The sequence below is a fragment of the Gymnoscopelus microlampas genome (genome assembly GCF_963454915.1).
Source record: "Gymnoscopelus microlampas genome assembly, chromosome: 24".
In the NCBI taxonomy this organism is placed as follows: Eukaryota; Metazoa; Chordata; class Actinopteri; order Myctophiformes; family Myctophidae; genus Gymnoscopelus; species Gymnoscopelus microlampas.
This window is the reverse complement of record NC_139961.1, coordinates 22,430,847-22,447,742: the sequence shown is the minus strand read 5'-3', so window position 1 is coordinate 22,447,742 and position 16,896 is coordinate 22,430,847. Positions and strand designations below refer to the sequence as shown.

Sequence of the window (16,896 nt, the reverse complement as noted above, 5' to 3'; positions counted from 1 at the left end):
ATGGTAAAACTTGCACTGATCTGTTGGTCTGTTTAGTACCACCTTGATAAAAAAAACACTATATTTTGTTGCTTAAACGTATGTATTCACTCATATACCTAAATCTGTTTTAACTGAAAAGAAATGGCTTCTCGATAACCGATTAAACATGCGATTAATTTCGATTAATTCATTACAATGCCTCAAATTAATTAGATTATTTTTTTAATCAAGTCCCAGCCCTACTTATAAGCACATTATAATGCATTATAGATGTGATTAAAATGCATTATAGTGCTGACCTTTAACTAAAGTGTTACCGTAAGTCCTGCTGCACAGCATGTTCTCGGAATTTAGCAAATTGTAAACACATCAGAATTACTGTAAACGATAAAAGTAAACAACACACACACACAAACACACACCCACGCAGTTGTGTAACATGCCTGCCCTCATGTAGAGATTTTGTATAAAAGCACAGTTTGAGCATTTGTACAGGTACACTGTATCAGGTGGTCTGCCCTGCATCAGGACTGCACTCTGCACAGTCATGAAGCTGCTCTCCAACACTCTCTTTCTGTGCTTGGCACTGGGACTCACTAATGCTGCACCAGCGTAAGTATATAAACCACTCAGATCCTTTTTAATAAATACACATTTTCTTGAATTTTATGAATGTATTTTTATTGTTTATTTATTGTATTTTTAAAATATCTTTCATGAAAATGTTTGCATAATGACATGCCCAAAATAGGGATGCCGGGTTGAAAGTGGTTAATGAACCCTAACGGGCCCACTAAAACCTACTTTCTCACAGAACAATGTTCCTCTGAGGTATTCTGGAATGTTGAGACAAAAAGGAAAAATGCATGTTTGTATCCTGTGTGTTGAGCGTGATGTCATTGCTGTTGGACGGCTGTGCAATTTGTGTTGTGACTGAGCATACAAGAGAGACAATTTGAACGTTCACACTGAGCACAATAACTATAACTATATTTAAAAAAATCTACCTCAAGTGGATGGCAGAGTTCACACCAACTATTAAAAAAAATGCAACGGTGAACGATATAGTTATCGTCATAGTTATAGTGCTCAGTGTGAACTGCCCTTTATTCATATGTATATTAGAAACCCCCCCCTCTTCATACAGTGTTGTATAAATATGCAAATAAGTATGCACAAAATTCTTGTCTGTAAACCATGGCACATACTGTAATAGACATGCATTTTATTTTATTAAAAACGAATTGGTATTTAAATGAAAAGCTCAAAGGGTGGGCATACTTCTTTCAATTGGTAACTACTATATGCCAATCTATCTACATAATATACAAACTCACATATTCCAAAATCATTTATGCGTTTTTGCCATATTTATCACATTTTATAACAAAACATGATATTTTTGGACGAGCAATGTCACTGCACTATCACTGGTCATTCATTATATTTCTGTTTTCCACTTCACAAAGTTCATTGGATCAATTGTCCAAACAAGACGAGTTTAGTCATTGTTAATGCATTCTGTCAATGATTAACCACACTGTCATGTTATCAGTATCATCACGATCATCAAGGGTTTCTTTGATGTGAAATGTATTTTCTGTAATTCAGGGGTCTTCAACAGGGGGTCCAGGTCCCCTAGGGTGTCCTCAGAGTTACTACTAAATCTTTGTGTGATAGGATTCTGAGGGGAGCATTAGCCAAAAATAGCCGATCAACATGCTCACGACGCTGCGCTTGTAGATCTGCTATTTTTGGCAAAGAGGTTTGGTGTAGACTGAAAAAAAAGAGCTAACCAAGTACAGACCCAACGGTCAAGTTTAGTATTGAGGCTCTAAGTGGTTAAATGTCTGATAATTACACATTAACATTAATAGAGAGGCTAAAAACAAACAACAAAAAACATGAATTTGTACAACATTGAACATTGATCTTAAAGTACCTATGAAATCTATGAAAAAGTTTACTCTGCAACACAGTTCTATACAATATGTAGTGGGGTTCCCTGCTTCATCTCTCTCTCAGCTAAGGGGTCCTTGGCCTGAATGACGTTGAAGACCCTTGTTCTATATAATGTTTGAGTATTTTAACAACACGTGAATGTCTTTCACAGACATCAGGAAGGTGCAGCAGTGGCTGGTAGGTATTGAATTTTATTAAACTAATAATCTTGCTTCTCCTCCTGCTGATCTAAAGCATGGCAAATTAGCAACCAGGCAACCAGCATCATTCTATTAAGGGGCAGACATAATTTCTTTGTCCCTGTGTAAAACTGAGGATTTAAAATTCAGACACAAGCTTCTCTTCTTAACAGCTTCAATTATTAGTGGTTTACAGACTGTAAACCACTGAGGAGTTTAGTATGTACTATAAATTACAGTACATACTTGCTTATCTATTGTACCATAAACATACACTGTACAAACATTTTCATTTTCAACACTCATTTCTTTTTTTCTCTCACTGCTTACCTTGTACATTGTGAATGGCCCATCGACTTTGAATTGCAGATGAACATCTTCATGATCCTGCCCTGCCAGACCGGTGTGCTGGAATTGAGTTTGATGCAATTGCACCTGATGAGAAGGGCAATGTCTTCTTTTTCAAAGGTTTGGAATGAGTTTTAGATGAGTTATTTTTTACATAGAATAGGCCAGTCCATTCACAGTTTCATTGAATTATCAAACTAGACACAGGGGGTCCAGTACAGGGGAGACACAGGAGAGAAGGTGGGATTCTGTTATGGGCAGCGGTGGAAAAAGGATCAATACTGCAATGTAGAAATACTCTGTTACAAGTAAAAGTCCACAATTCAAAATGTACTTAAGTAAAAGTACAAAAGTATTGGTATCAAAATATACTTAAAGTACAAAAGTACAAGCAGTCATTATGCAGAATTATGCAGAAAGTTTTAAAATGTATACAAATATTTTGAAAATAGCAGATCTACAAGCTCACAATGTGTTGCACTGCGATGCATTGTGAGCTTGTAGATCTGCTATGGCCGAAATGTATATACTGTATGGCTGCAGTGGTTAATGTATGTTTCGTAATAATAATCTAAATCTACAAAGTAATGAGTAACTAAAGTTTTCAAATAATTGTAATGGAGTAAAAGTATAATATGTGCCTCTGAGATGTAGTGGAGTAGAAGTAAAAGTACTGAAAATTGGAAATTCTCAAGTACAGAGTAAATGTACTTAGTTGCTTTACACCACTGGTTATGGGCCAGCCTGATTACAGTTGACCACCCTCTTCTGGCAAAATGATTAGTGTTTTATTTCCTGTTATCCCCATTTTATACATAATAATCCCTCATATTTTGGGAAATACTGGGCAATAAGGAATCATTCCACCTCAAAACAGAGATATAGTCATTTGGAATTAATTATTATAATTTTCATTTGGTGAATTACATTTGGAAAGAAAAACAAGTGTCTGTGTGTATTTGAAGGTGAGCATCTGTGGAAGGGGTTCAGTGCAGGCGCTCATCTCTCCAATGAGACCTTCAAAGAGCTCCATGACACTCACCACCTTGGTCACGTCGACGCTGCGTTGCGCATGGACAGCGAGGACATGGATCACAATCACATCTACTTCTTCCAGGTATTGTAAATGTAGACCACACACAGGGGTCCTTGAGTGGGTGCCAGGGGTCCCCAGATAGTCCACAGATAAATCTAATTTCAAATTGAGTTCATTCAAATAGAATAGCATAGAATTATCTACATGCAGTAATGTATACAATGCTATACATTCACATTAATTCACATGAGAGTCTAACCACATGCAGAAGGTTGGGGGCCCAGCATTGACATTCTGATTGGACTCTGATTTTACTACTTAAAATATGGAGTACAGTGTTATTTGATCATGGCCTATACTAGGTTGGACATGGATTGTGACACAAAAGCAATGGAGAAGTAAACATCTAAATATTGGTCCTCTTGATCCTTTCCTGTATAATGTACAGGATGACATGGTGTTCAGCTACTACAACCACACTCTGGAAGAGGGATATCCTAAAGAGATCCAACAGGACTTCCCTGGAATCCCCAGCCAGCTGGATGCAGCCGTGGAGTGTCCTGAAGGAGAGTGTATAACCGACTCTGTCCTCTTATTTAAAGGTATTGTATATGTTGTGGTGCTCGGCCCCAAGGCCAAAGCAATAGATTGTTTACACTCTGCTGACTTTTTTGAGGAGTTAAGACGAAACTCTCATTCATAGCGACTTAAAGGACCATACCAGTGTTTAGTCCATTGACTATGACTCACAGTACATTTGACATTACTGCTGGACATTTGCCAAAACCTAGAAGCTGGTGGATTCCGTTAATTTCAGTATGTTATGAAAATAAACTTGCTGAGACTTCAAACTAGCTTGACATACGTAGGTTATCCACGTCACGTTTTTTTATTTGTCATTCAGTGATATTAATACAGATGAATGATATAGGTGTTTCTCCAGGTACAGTGTATACACAACAAAAATATATTAAACCTGCAATCAGTAAAATAAATATTGTGTGAATAACACCATCGCTCTTCACAAACAGGCTCTCCAATATAACTCAACTTTAGACATTTCGGCACTCGCTCTGGGTTTGTATCACGGGTAGGACGTGATTCTTATAGATTGTACCTTTAAGACAACAAACTGCAATTTGGACAGTCAGTAGTAGACAGACAGAATAGGGATGCCAGGTTGAAAGTGATTAAGGTGGCTGCGAACATGATCCAGTCATGACCGGTGGTGGAAAGTAACTAAGCACATTTACTCAAGTACTGTACTTAAGAACAATTTTGAGGTATTTCTTACTTTACTAGAGTATTTCCAATTTTCAATAATTTTACTTCTACTCCACTACATCTCAAATATTGTAGAATATTTGTAGATTTTGATTATTATTACAAAACCATTTCAGACATATATATATACTTTTTTTTTTACATTTTATAAAACTTGTTAAATGGGACCTTCTGCATAATGAGTACTTTTACTTTTGGTACTTTAAGTATATTTTGACGCCAATACTTTTGTACTTTCACTACATTTTGAATACCGGACTTGTACTTGACTATTCCTACAGTAGGGTATTGATACTTTTACTTGAATAAAACAATTGGAGTACTTCTTCCATCACTGCATGACCGCGCAATGGTCCCCAATCAACTTCCCTCTGTTGTATGTGCTGTGCTGACAGGACATGATGTGTACAGTTTTGACATCGCCACCAAGACAGCAAACAACAAGACATGGTCCCACCTGCCCGTCTGCACCTCTGCCATCCGCTGGCAAGAACACTACTACTGTTTCCATGGGCACAACTTCACCAGGTTCCACCAACAGACTGGAGAGGTGACTGGCAACTACCCCAAAGATGCCAGGAATTACTTCATGATGTGCACCCACTTGATGCTCGGTGAGTATAGCATGAAAATAATATGACCATAAAACAGGCCAACCCACAGTGTTTACAGTGTCTGTTTAATAATGTCTTTAAGCATAATTTATACTTGATTAAGATTTATACAAAATGAGTTATTTGCGACAAGGTCATGCAAAGTCTAAATTAGGCCTTAGACTGGCTATGTTGCAGTATATTATACGAAGAAATGTGTTCCAAATACATTTTTGACTGTATTATAGCCAATGAAATAGAAAACTTTGCACTCTAGACTCAAGGCTTACCAAAGATAGAGCCAGGTGCGAGAGGCCAGCTTTGCAGTCCAGAATAAACAGAATGGCTTGCACACTGACAAAAAATAAATAAATGAAGTGCTACTGATGTCAGTCATTAATGTGTCAGCCTATTCTAAAAGCTCACAACATGTCAGCTCATGACACACGGTGAGCTTGTAAATAAAGTTTATTGCGCAACACCAGTGCGCAACAAAGTATAAAGTAAGCTTGTCTGTCCAAGTCATTTTTAAGGTCTTTGTAGAAAGGACTATGAGTTAACAATTTACTTGGAATCCTCCATCACTTTTAAGCAGTTATGGCAGCTTATGTCAGTTTATGATAACATAATCATGTTATCATAAACTGAATCCGAATACCAGGACATTGTGCTAAATTGTGCTTCTGTTCCTAACGGCTCTGTAGAAATAAACTGCAAACAATCTGTAATAATAACTGAACACGCTTCAGGGCCAAGTGCCATAAGATTAAATATTGTTTCTATTCTTTCAGATCTAGAGGGACAGAATGACACATCCAGTATGGAAGACCTAGTCTTTGTGCGTGCGGGTCAGAAGAAGGTAGACCACTTCTTTAACAATGGTCTCCTAAAATTCTACAGGAACGTTTTTCAGCCGGTTATAAGTAAACATGGTAGATCTGTGGCAGACTGGGATGATACTGAAAGAGGGTATTTGAAGAATGATCCGAATTACAAACTCTACAAAAATACCATAACAAACGACATTGTCTATAACAATATAGTGAATGTAATGGGTGCTCCGCCGGTTAATAATAAACCTTCAAGAGGTGATGACAATTCTAATGATTTTTCAGATGCATATAAACCACTTGTTACTGCATCTGTAAATTACGTTGATTGTTTGTACATTTGCAGAAGCAAGGGTTCACTGTGTCCACCATCGTGTACCGGCTCTAAAGACCTTCCTGGTTTACGACGGAATGTAATTATTGCTTCCAGCAATCTTAGAAATATGAGAGCAGCACGTTTTGACGATGAAGCCTATAATAGGTGGAAAACGACGGCTAATGATAGAGACAAACGGACAATGACTGCTAACATCAACAACGCTGAAACTGCAGTAAAAAAAATGCTGGATGATATTGCCGACAATCTGGCGAGATTTGCACACAACATGTACTTGTTTTTGCAGCGGCGTTAGTGGTGCATTACATGGGGCTTGATGGATACTCAGTGGTGGAAAAAGTACTCAAATTCTCTACTTAAGTAAAAGTACCAATACTGCAATATAAAAATACTCTGTTACAAGTAAAAGTCCAGAATTCAAAATTGACTTGAGTAAAAGTACAAAAGTATTGAAATGTACTTAAAGTACCAAAAAGTAAAAGTACTAAATATTTGAAAATAGCCTAGGTTAAAGTGGTTAATGTAATGTGTGTTTCATTATATCATAATTTATATCTGAAAAGTAACTAGTAACTAAAGTTTTCAAATAAATGTAGTGGAGTAAAAGTACAATATTTGCCTCTGAGATGTAGTGGAGTAGAAGTAAAAGTATTGAAATTGGAAATACTCAAGTAAAGTACAAATACCTCAAAATTGTACTTATGTACAGTACTTAAGTAATGTTACTTTCCACCACTGCTCAGTACACAGTGCTATCGATGGCCTTAACTTCTTCTATGTGTTTCTTTAAGGACCCTGTCCTATCTAGATGTACACCGAGGTGTGGCATGCTTGAATTCCAGGCGTTTGTTTTCAACAAACATGTCCGGTCTTGCCAATGCTGAGCTACAGATGCCACATCCGGAGGTAGGCTAGGGTGCCCAAATCAAATCAAATCAAATCAAACTTTATTTATAGAGCACATTTAAAACAACCGAGATTGACCAAAGTGCTGTACAGAGCAGGAGCAAAACAATCAAAGCAAAAAACATATACAAGTGTCAACATGAGCCCCAAACACATAAATGCACAAGATACAAACAAACATTGAATGCGCTCAGATGAGATTAAAAGCCAAGGAAAATAAATGAGTCTTAAGCAGAGACTTAAAAACATTGATGGACTGAGCAGATCTATAGTAATTTGGAAGGGCAGGCTGCAGCTGCAAATGCGCGTGCGCCCCTGGTTCTCTTGCTAGTTTTGAGCCCGACCAGCAGATCTCAGCGTGTAGGGTTCCAGGAACTCAGAGAGATATTGAGGGGATAGCTCATTTACAGGTTTAAAAGCAAATAGGATAACCTTAAAATCAATCCTAAAATGAACAGAGAGCCAGTGAAGTGAGGCTAAGACAGGGGTTGTATGTTCACGTTTTTTAGTGCCAGTCAGCAGGCGTGCAGTAGCATTCTGGACCAATTGCAGTCGTCTAAGTGAGGACAGTTCGATGCCGGTATATAGGGAATTGCAGTAGTCAAGTCTTGATGAAATGAAAGCATGGATTGCGAGCTGTTTTGGGGGAGATATGGCTTGACCTTGGCGAGGAGGCGGAGTTGAAAAAAGCTGGTCTTGACAACAGAGCTGTTTTGTTTGTCAAACTTCAATGTGCTGTCAAGGATTATGCCAAGGTTTTTGGCAGATGTGTGGATGTTAGAGTTAAGGGTGTCCGGGGTATTGTAGGGTGGGGCCAGGTGTCGATCAAAGAGAATTATTTTGGTTTTGTTTTCATTAAGATTTAAAAAGTTAACGTCCATTCAGGTTTTTATGTCCTGTAAGCCGTCAAGTAGTGGTTGAAATGAGTTATTGAAATTGGGTAAGAGGGGTAGGTATAGCTGAATATCATCTTATAAACTTATATTTCCCCACCTAACCTAGAGAAGGTAATCCACAACTTTATAACCTCGAGGCTCGATTACTGCAACTCCCTTTATGTAGGTATTGACCAGTCGGCTCAGAATGCTGCCGCTCGCCTCCTCACTGGCGAGAAAAAACATGACCACATCACTCCGGTCCTATAGGCTCACTCCACTGGCTCCTTGTCCGTCTTAGAATTGATTTTAAGATCTTACCGTTTGTTTTTAAAGCCCAAAATGGGCTGGCCCCCTCGTATTTATCAGAGCTCACAGAGCCGTACATCCCAGCCAAAGCCCTGAGATCAGCTGACCAGTCACTCTTGACTGAGTTCAAAACTAGTTATAAGACCAAAGGTGACTGGGCCTTAGCAACGGCTCTGGAACACCCTGGCCCTCCATAATCGCTCTGCTCCTTCACTAGAGGCCTTTAAGTCTTTATTGAAGTTTTTTTTCACTGTGGCCTGTGAATTGAATGAATTGTATAACTTTGTAATGCTGTTTTTAGCCCTTTTTATTTCTCTTTGTAATGCATTATTTGTTATGCCTCTTTTTGTTTTCTTGTCTTAATCTGTTTTCTTTGTCTTTGTCAGCCTTGTTTCTTTGTTTTAACCTGTACAGCACTTTGGTCGACCTTTGGTCGTTGTAATCTGTGCTTTATAAATAAAGTTTGAGTTGAGTTGAATGAAAACACATTTTACGCTATTATTATTATTATTATTATTATTGATTTTATATAATAAATTAAAATCTTAGTGTTTGGCAATTATTTAGGGGCCACTTGCTACGCGTTGCGATCCGATGAGTTGTGAGCTTGTAGATCTGCAATTTTTTGCTACTTTTGTGTGACACTGAACGACGAAAGTAGGACATTCATTTACAAAATGCTTTATTTGAAAAATGCAGATAGGAAGTTTCTGCCCGACAGCAACGATGTGTAACCTAACTCGAGAACAATTATGTGTCCTCTAGTTAGGTTACTGCTGGACAGAAAACTTGTATCTCCATATTTAAACGTATTACAGTGTCACACAAAAGTAGCAAAAATAGCCGATCTACAAGCTCAAAGCGTGTTGCAGTGCGACGCGTTGTGATCTTGTAGATAGTTTTGCTAGTTTTTAAATATTTTTAAAGTCAAAGTGAAGAGCATTGGTTCTCAAAGTGGGGTTCGGGGACCCCCAGGGGTCCTTGGCGCTTAACATAGTGTCACAATCCTTTTAACCACTTTAGCCATTTACATGTTGGCTATTCAAAAATAGCAGCTCACATTTTTTTAAATCTTTGTTGAATAATTTAGATTTTTGTTTTTAACATACATTTTCTCTTCTGGGGGTCCCTGGCACAAAATATTTTCAGATGGGGTTTAAGGCTGTCACGATTATGAAACTTTACCTGATCGTTGTCGCTCAAATAATTGCAATTAATTATTTAATTGTGTTTTTGTCATTTGAACACATTAAAATATTAATAGTGGAAATAGCCGTTCTACAAGCTCAAAAAGCTTGCATGTTTGAACATATTTGAAAATGTTTCAACATGGAAATGACGATTATACAATTCTTGCGATTATCTCAAATAATTACGATTAGGCGATTATGTCATAATTGTGACAGCCCTAATGGGGGTCCTTGACAAGAAACAGTTTGAGAACCACTGGTTAAGAGTGTCTGTGTTTTTATATACACATTTAACCAATGAAAAGTAAACAAGAGCTTGTGACTAAATAATAAAAATAACTATTAGATCCATTGGATCACAGGTTGTTTTTTCCCATTTATTGAAGAGTAACTGTTTTGGACATACAAGGTTTACACCTGACAGTAATGATTTTCAGCAGTGGCTGTGATGATGAATAGTGTTCCTCTTAGGCCAGGGGGTTTCAAACTCTTTATCCGGAACCCTAACTTTTTGGTCCGGCACGAAACAAATAAAAACATGGCCATGTCATGCCAAAAGAAAACAAAATGGGGACATTCGTTTGTGTCATTTAATTAAGTCATTATGTATAATTGAAATTGTCAATTCTGTAGCTCAAGCCATTGGATAACGTTTTCCTTGATTAAGAAAGATCTAATAAGCTTGAGTCATTTTCTTGTATTTGTAAATATACCCCATTCAATATGAACTGGGTTTAACTATATTTAAGAAATGGTAATGTTTCTTTGAAGGTTACCAATGTCAAACTAGCTGTAAAAGCATACATTAGAACTCAGGCTAATACAATACATTAAATGCCACTGATGCTCCACTATGGCATCTTTATCCATTTTTGCCAGTATAAATAATGTTAGTGCAGGGCAGCGAGAGATTGGATTGACAGCGGCACATGACAAATCAGTCTCATGTGGTGCACAGGGTCAGGTTAGACCTTATATCTAATAAGTATCGTCTAGTCAATATGACTAATGAAAACCTATTGGTAGAGGTGGACAAAGTACTCGACCCCAGTACTTGAGTAAGAGTACAGATACTCCTGGTCAAATTTACTCTGCAAGTAAAAGTAGCTCAGTCAAAATGTTACACAAGAGTCATTGCTTTTAAACACTTGAAGTAACTTAACTTTGATATCAATTAATTGCTGTAATATTGACACAATTTATATGACCTTGTAAGGCGTTTGAGAAGTAACTCTCCGAAACCTGCATGGACTCTGATGTGCTTGTAGAACCTGTTATCCTGCAGAAACACCATAACAGAAATGACTGAGGAACCATAACTAAATACTTTTTCTCCTACAGACACCCATACAAGCTGTAACAAGGGGAGCGGAGGGGGAAGCCAGAAACACTGCTATTGTGAGAGTAGAAGCGGCCAATTGCATTTTAAGGAAGAAAAATAAAACCCAACCTAAAATTACTACTTCCTAGAAATGTACTAGAGTAAAATATATGTCTTGAAAGGTATTCAAGTAAGAGTAATATGTTTTTTTTAAAGCTAATACTCAAGTACAGATCCAGTCACTCATGATAAATACCACAATAGTACATTTTAACACTGGTTAACCAGTTTGCATGGATAAAACAACACCTCAATGATGAGAACAATTTTTATTCCCTCCTCAAAGCCACCCTCACATTCAAACCACTATGTGAGAGTTAGTGCCAATTAATACAGAGTGCATTCCAGGACAGAGTTGAACATTCATTGACGAACAAACGGAGGAGAGAAACAGTAACGGGGAGGTACAAGAGGTTGGGCTTATTTCTGGTTGGGCATTATGTCATCGATGGACTCTCCCTTCTCCAACTTCTTCTCCATCTCAACCATTAGCTTGACTCCATCCACCACCATCTGCACCAAATCCACCTCAGAGAAGCCCAGCCTGTCAGCATTGGAGATGTCAAACGTTCCGCCCACAGCAGCCGTGTCAACACCACCTGAGAGAGAGAACAGAGTGAATGTTGGGTGATACTGTTCAGTCTAAACCCTATCTATCCATCTATCTGCCTATATAGATATACACGTTGAACTCAATCCACTGAGCTTTTGCCACTTTGTCGAATGTTCACCTATTAAGACATGCCAAGATTAGGGATGCTAGGGTTTGTGTGGTTAACCACTTTAACCCTGGGTCCCCATTTTGGGCACGTCATAGGCGAGAACGTTCAAACAGATAGACAAGCGTGTGGCTATCTATATGAAACATTGCAAACTGCTGAAAAGAGAACATGCAGTGAAGTAGCGATGAAGTTTGGGTTGTATGGAGAATGTGTCCTCACCAGTTCCACGTTTCTGGAGCCTTAGCCTCTTGAGAATCTCCTCAAATTTGTCGTTTTTGCTCAAGTTAGGCAGTTTGACATGCACTCCTGCACGCAGGCCAGTTCCCAGGTTAGAGGGGCAGGTAAGCACGTAGCCCAGATGCTCGTTCCACATTAACGCATGCCCTCTTTCTTTGAGCAGGTCCTCGATCTGTAGAGTAAACAATGATAAGTTAGAAATAAGTTTGGTCTTAAACCCTATAGAGGGTCCCTATTCTGACATGCCCAGAATAGGGACCCTATTGTTCATGTGGTTAAAACCTGATCACCCGATTTGTTTACACTACCAACCTTGGTGAGGCCAGTGCAGAAGCGGTTGAAGACTTCCTTCATGTTTCCTCCCTTCTCCATGGAGATGACACGAAGATGGTCCTCCTCGTTGACCCACACCAGGAAAGTCTTGTTGTCATTATGCCTGTCAGATACAACAAAAGCAAAGCTTGTTTCATCTACCAATTGAAGACGTGACACCTGTACTATTGTATCGAACTGTGCTTTTTTGCAAACTGTTAAGTATTCAATCAATCGCACAATTACCAACAGAAGATAACTATTAATCAACCGACTGCATCATGTATACTAGTAAATATTTTTCCTTAAAAATGTATGCATGCTGATTTCCCTCTGACATATTCAAACAGAGGAAACAAACTCTAAATGGTCAAAGGCCCTTACCAGATGCCCCTGGCATCAGGCCAGTCACGGCCCATCCCAGACGCTAGCAGCAGAGGAGAGACTGGCTTGTCGAACAGGAAGTGGTCATCAATGAGCTGCTGTTGCTCGGCGTCAGTCATGTTCTTGAGGGCGTAGTACTTCCCCTTCAGGTCTCCTGACAGAGCGTCCAGAGCTGCAAGGGAGGACAACTGAGTTCAGAAAATATTGAGTAGACTTCACTGGCAATACTACAGGAACGTTATAACATCCACCACTAGAGGGCACTCTGTGCCAACTTAACAGCGGTCAGCATTAATGTCCATACCATAACTGTAATCTTAATGACACTTTCTATCACAGCACTGCTGATTTTGTCACAACATTGCTTCACTCAACTCCTACTACAGAAGCAGTGACTGGTGCACACATTAAACACACCAGACTAATGCACATGTACAGTATGCCTTTGTTTTTTACTTATACAGTAGGCAATTTTTTTATGCCTTTATTTGGACAGGAAATGGGGCGACATACAGCAAAGGTCGTGGGGAACGGGAGTCGAACCCGCGACACGCTGTCATGCTGGATTACCAGCTTATGGGGTATGCGCCTGAACCGCTAGGCCAGCGGACGTCCCACAGTAGGCAATTTTTTACCCCTTTTCTGCTAATTAATTCGTCTCCACTGCTGTTGTACTCTACCAGCTCACCTGCCAGTGAGGAGCCCCCCCGTTTAACACCCCCCACTGACAGGCGGAGGCCCAGCCCGTAGGAGTATGCGCAGCGACAAAGATCAACCTCCCCATTGCGAACACGGGCCAAGTCTATAAGTCAAGATAGAGGACATCCTCCATTCTACCTTCAATAGAGAGTTTCTCCACAGCCCGCCTCTCTCCACGGCTGCAGTGTGGCGGCAAGGAGATACCACGGATACTCCTGCCTGTTCGGACGCGGGAGCTCAGGACGTAGTCGGGGTCAAGGTCATCGCCACCCTGAGGAAGGAAGGAACAGCACAGTAAATTAGGTTAGGATGTCTTTGTGAGCGCTGTGTTTAGACCTGGAACGCATCTGTGTCATTTTAGAATTCTTAAGCCATTCAAAAATAGCAGATCTACAAGCTCATAGCGCGGCACCGAGTGCCGCGCTACGAGCTTGTAGATCTGCTATTTTTGAAAAATCTTGAAACATTTTTTTTTATTTTTGCAAAAAACTGTTAGGATTTAGATTTTTTTTTAAAGAATCGCCTCAGGTCTTAATGGGTTAAATCATCGACCGTTTCATCTGCCAGGTTGAGGCCTAAGGCTAGTGTACACATGCAAATGTGTGGAAAGCATTCTGATCTCCTATCAGTATGAGTATTGTGTTCGACTAGAGGTTTGAGCCATGTAATGCTGTATCGCAGCAGTACCTTCAGGTTGGCAGGGTTGAGGTCGGTCTTGTGCTTGTCTGAGGGTTTGTAGCCTCCGTGTCTGTCCTCAATCACGGGGTCCAGCAGCTCCTTGAAGACCTCGTATGTCTCCTCGTCTCCAGCCACGCAGCCCACGGTCATAATGAAGGGATGGCCTGGATAGACGGAATACAGTCAACACGAGACCGTCACAGGAATATAATATTTGAGTCCCCTTTAGTCGTGTCAGGGCATTTGTGACTGTACATCTGCAAGAAATTTACCCATCCTGAGTATTGGGAGTAGGGGTGTCACGATTCTGGAAATATGAATTACATGTATTGATTTCAAGGTCACAATTCGATTCAATGCATGATTACATTTTACACTGTTGGATAGAATTATTCAATTGAAATCCTGGTGGCTTTTGCACATTAGGAAACAATCTCTACTGCCATGTAGAGGCTCTTCTATTATGCAACTGCAGTGTGAGCTCCAGTCTTCACATCAAATAGCAGGTGCCATTAGCGCTTGATGGCAATGAGACTTCCATTTTAAAGTCATGGATTAAAATCTTGCTCATTTCAATAGATTTTTTTTGGATTGCTAACATACTCCCTACTGTAGGAGCTGTGGGTGCCATTAACGCAGTGCCCCTGGGGAGCAGTTAGGGGTTAAGTGTCTTGCTCAAGGACACTTCCAGCACAGACTGGGGGGCAAACCAAGGACCTTCCGATTCCCAGACAGCCTCTCGATTCAGCTATGGCCGCCCTAAAAACCCTCGCCTCACATGCATGTTGAATTTGAACAGGACTTATTTTGAGCTCAGTGAGCGCCCTTATTGGTCAATCCTTGTCTGAATGTCACCATCTATGGTGACATTCAGACACGCTTTCTTGCACATCTCCAGGGTGAGGAACTTGTGGTTCTAGTGCCGAATTAGAGCTGTTAACTCATCCTCAGCCGCTGTTCATTTTGAATAGCTCTGAACTAAGTATCAAAAGATGTATTCTACTACATGGTGAAGGCAAATTACCTGTCATGCTACACATACAGGGGCGCAGTAGCCCATCAGATTGTCTTAAATTCTACTTGAAAGGGTTTGAATACGAGCACGCATGGCAATTTATTTCATTTGGCTGTGGTTGTCAACAAAAACACTACCTACAGTATTCATTATTTAGAGCTTCCTGAAAATAGACGTTACATTTAAATGGTTAAGTGTCCATTTCACTTTTTACCAAAAATCTGTCCTGACATATGCAACAGTGAGTCTTTGTTGTCTAAAGTTATTAAATTGGGCCTTTTGGAGGATAAATGTTGTGGGCTACTATAAATATAGGCAAATCTAGCTCTTCAGTTGTTTTTTAAACCAGGTTTTATAAGTGGACAAGGTCGCAGACAGTGAAAAGCCTCTCACTTTCTGGGAATGATGCATTAACACTAATACCATGGAGGCTGATTCTCCTTACGAAACGCCATCGATCAGAAGCTTAAAGCAGCTTGGAGGGTTAGGGTGAGGTCATAGAGTTATAATATATCGGGTGGGGTGGAGCCTTTTCCTTGTTCTTACCCAGTGGTGTAAAGTAACTAAGTACTTTTACTCAAGTACATTTTTTTGGTACTTTTACTTTACTGGAGTACTTCCAATTGTCTAAACTTTTACTCCAATACATCTCAAGGCAAATATTGTACTTTTACTCCACTACAATGATTTGAAAACTTAGTTACTTTGCAGATATAAATGACTACCTTATAAAACATACATTTACCACTTTAGCCTCATTTTATACGTAGGCTTTTTGAAAATAGCCGATCTACAAGCTCACAACGTGTTGCATTGTGAGCTTGTAGATCTGCCATTTTCAAACATTTTAGTACTTTAAGTACATTTTGATACCAATAATTTTACTCAAGTACATTTTGAAGTCCGGACTTTTAATTGCAACGGAGTACTTCTACATTGCAGTATTGATACTTTTACTCAAGTAAAACATTTGAGTACTTTTCCCCACCACTGTTCTTACCTGGGTTGTCGATCCCGGTCTGAATGACATCATCCAGAGTAAAGCCACTGGGCGTCTCTTTGCTCCTCAGCTTCTCGTACATGGCAGGAGTCAAGACCTTGGCCATGTGGTTGTTGTGTTTGGTCAGGTCTGGAAACTCCTGCTCTGAGGTGTACTTCAGCTTCAGCTGGTTGTGGGTGTTACCGAAAGACATGATTGATCCCTATAGACGCCAGAGGGGGTGGATGTAAGACATGGATGCATTAAGGCAAAAAAAATGCCCTAGAAAAAAGAAAACACCAGGGCAGCAAAGATCACAGATCTGATTATTTCTTCATAATAAATCTAAGAATGTAATGCACCAGGATCTACGGAGAGAAGGCGAGGGTTGGATAGACCCCTTAACAGACGACGCCACACTGATAAGAACCAGTATGCGTGCAACCAGTATGCGCTGAATGAAACCCATTCTATCAGGTCTCGCCAGGACGTGCCACACTAGCCAACACACAAGAGGGGGTTGGGGTGTGCTGAAACTAGCGCACCCCGAAACAACAGGTTGGAAATTGATTGCGTGAAAAAATCACCTGCGCATCCAGTCTCAATGTTAGTAAACAATTAATTGGTCTATTGGAAGACATTGACGGTTAGAATTTTA

General features: G+C 39.7%; 2 protein-coding genes across 2 annotated transcripts in view; one reads left to right on the top strand and one right to left on the bottom strand.

Annotated features, from left to right (window-relative positions):
* Positions 1-529: 529 nt before the first annotated feature.
* On the top strand, positions 530-6,602 carry LOC311040602 (hemopexin-like; the record flags this gene model as incomplete). Its single annotated transcript, XM_084050932.1, has 8 exons — positions 530-594; positions 2,096-2,121; positions 2,493-2,591; positions 3,437-3,588; positions 3,956-4,109; positions 5,187-5,405; positions 6,176-6,300; positions 6,561-6,602. The coding sequence occupies 8 exons, from the start codon at positions 530-532 to the stop codon at positions 6,600-6,602; spliced, it is 882 nt and encodes a 293-aa protein (XP_083907058.1).
* Positions 6,603-11,493: 4,891 nt separating this feature from the next.
* The window catches only part of LOC311041118 (creatine kinase, testis isozyme-like), a 5,621-nt gene continuing 218 nt past the window's right edge, over positions 11,494-16,896 (bottom strand). Inside the window, exons 2-8 of the mRNA XM_084051619.1 lie at positions 16,260-16,461; positions 14,254-14,408; positions 13,705-13,837; positions 12,868-13,039; positions 12,484-12,607; positions 12,154-12,343; positions 11,494-11,811 (exon numbers count right to left, since the gene is read on the bottom strand). Coding sequence (XP_083907745.1) covers positions 11,633-11,811; positions 12,154-12,343; positions 12,484-12,607; positions 12,868-13,039; positions 13,705-13,837; positions 14,254-14,408; positions 16,260-16,452 — 1,146 coding nt within the window. The 5' untranslated portion in view covers positions 16,453-16,461 and the 3' untranslated portion in view covers positions 11,494-11,632. The remainder of the gene's footprint in view (positions 11,812-12,153; positions 12,344-12,483; positions 12,608-12,867; positions 13,040-13,704; positions 13,838-14,253; positions 14,409-16,259; positions 16,462-16,896) is intronic.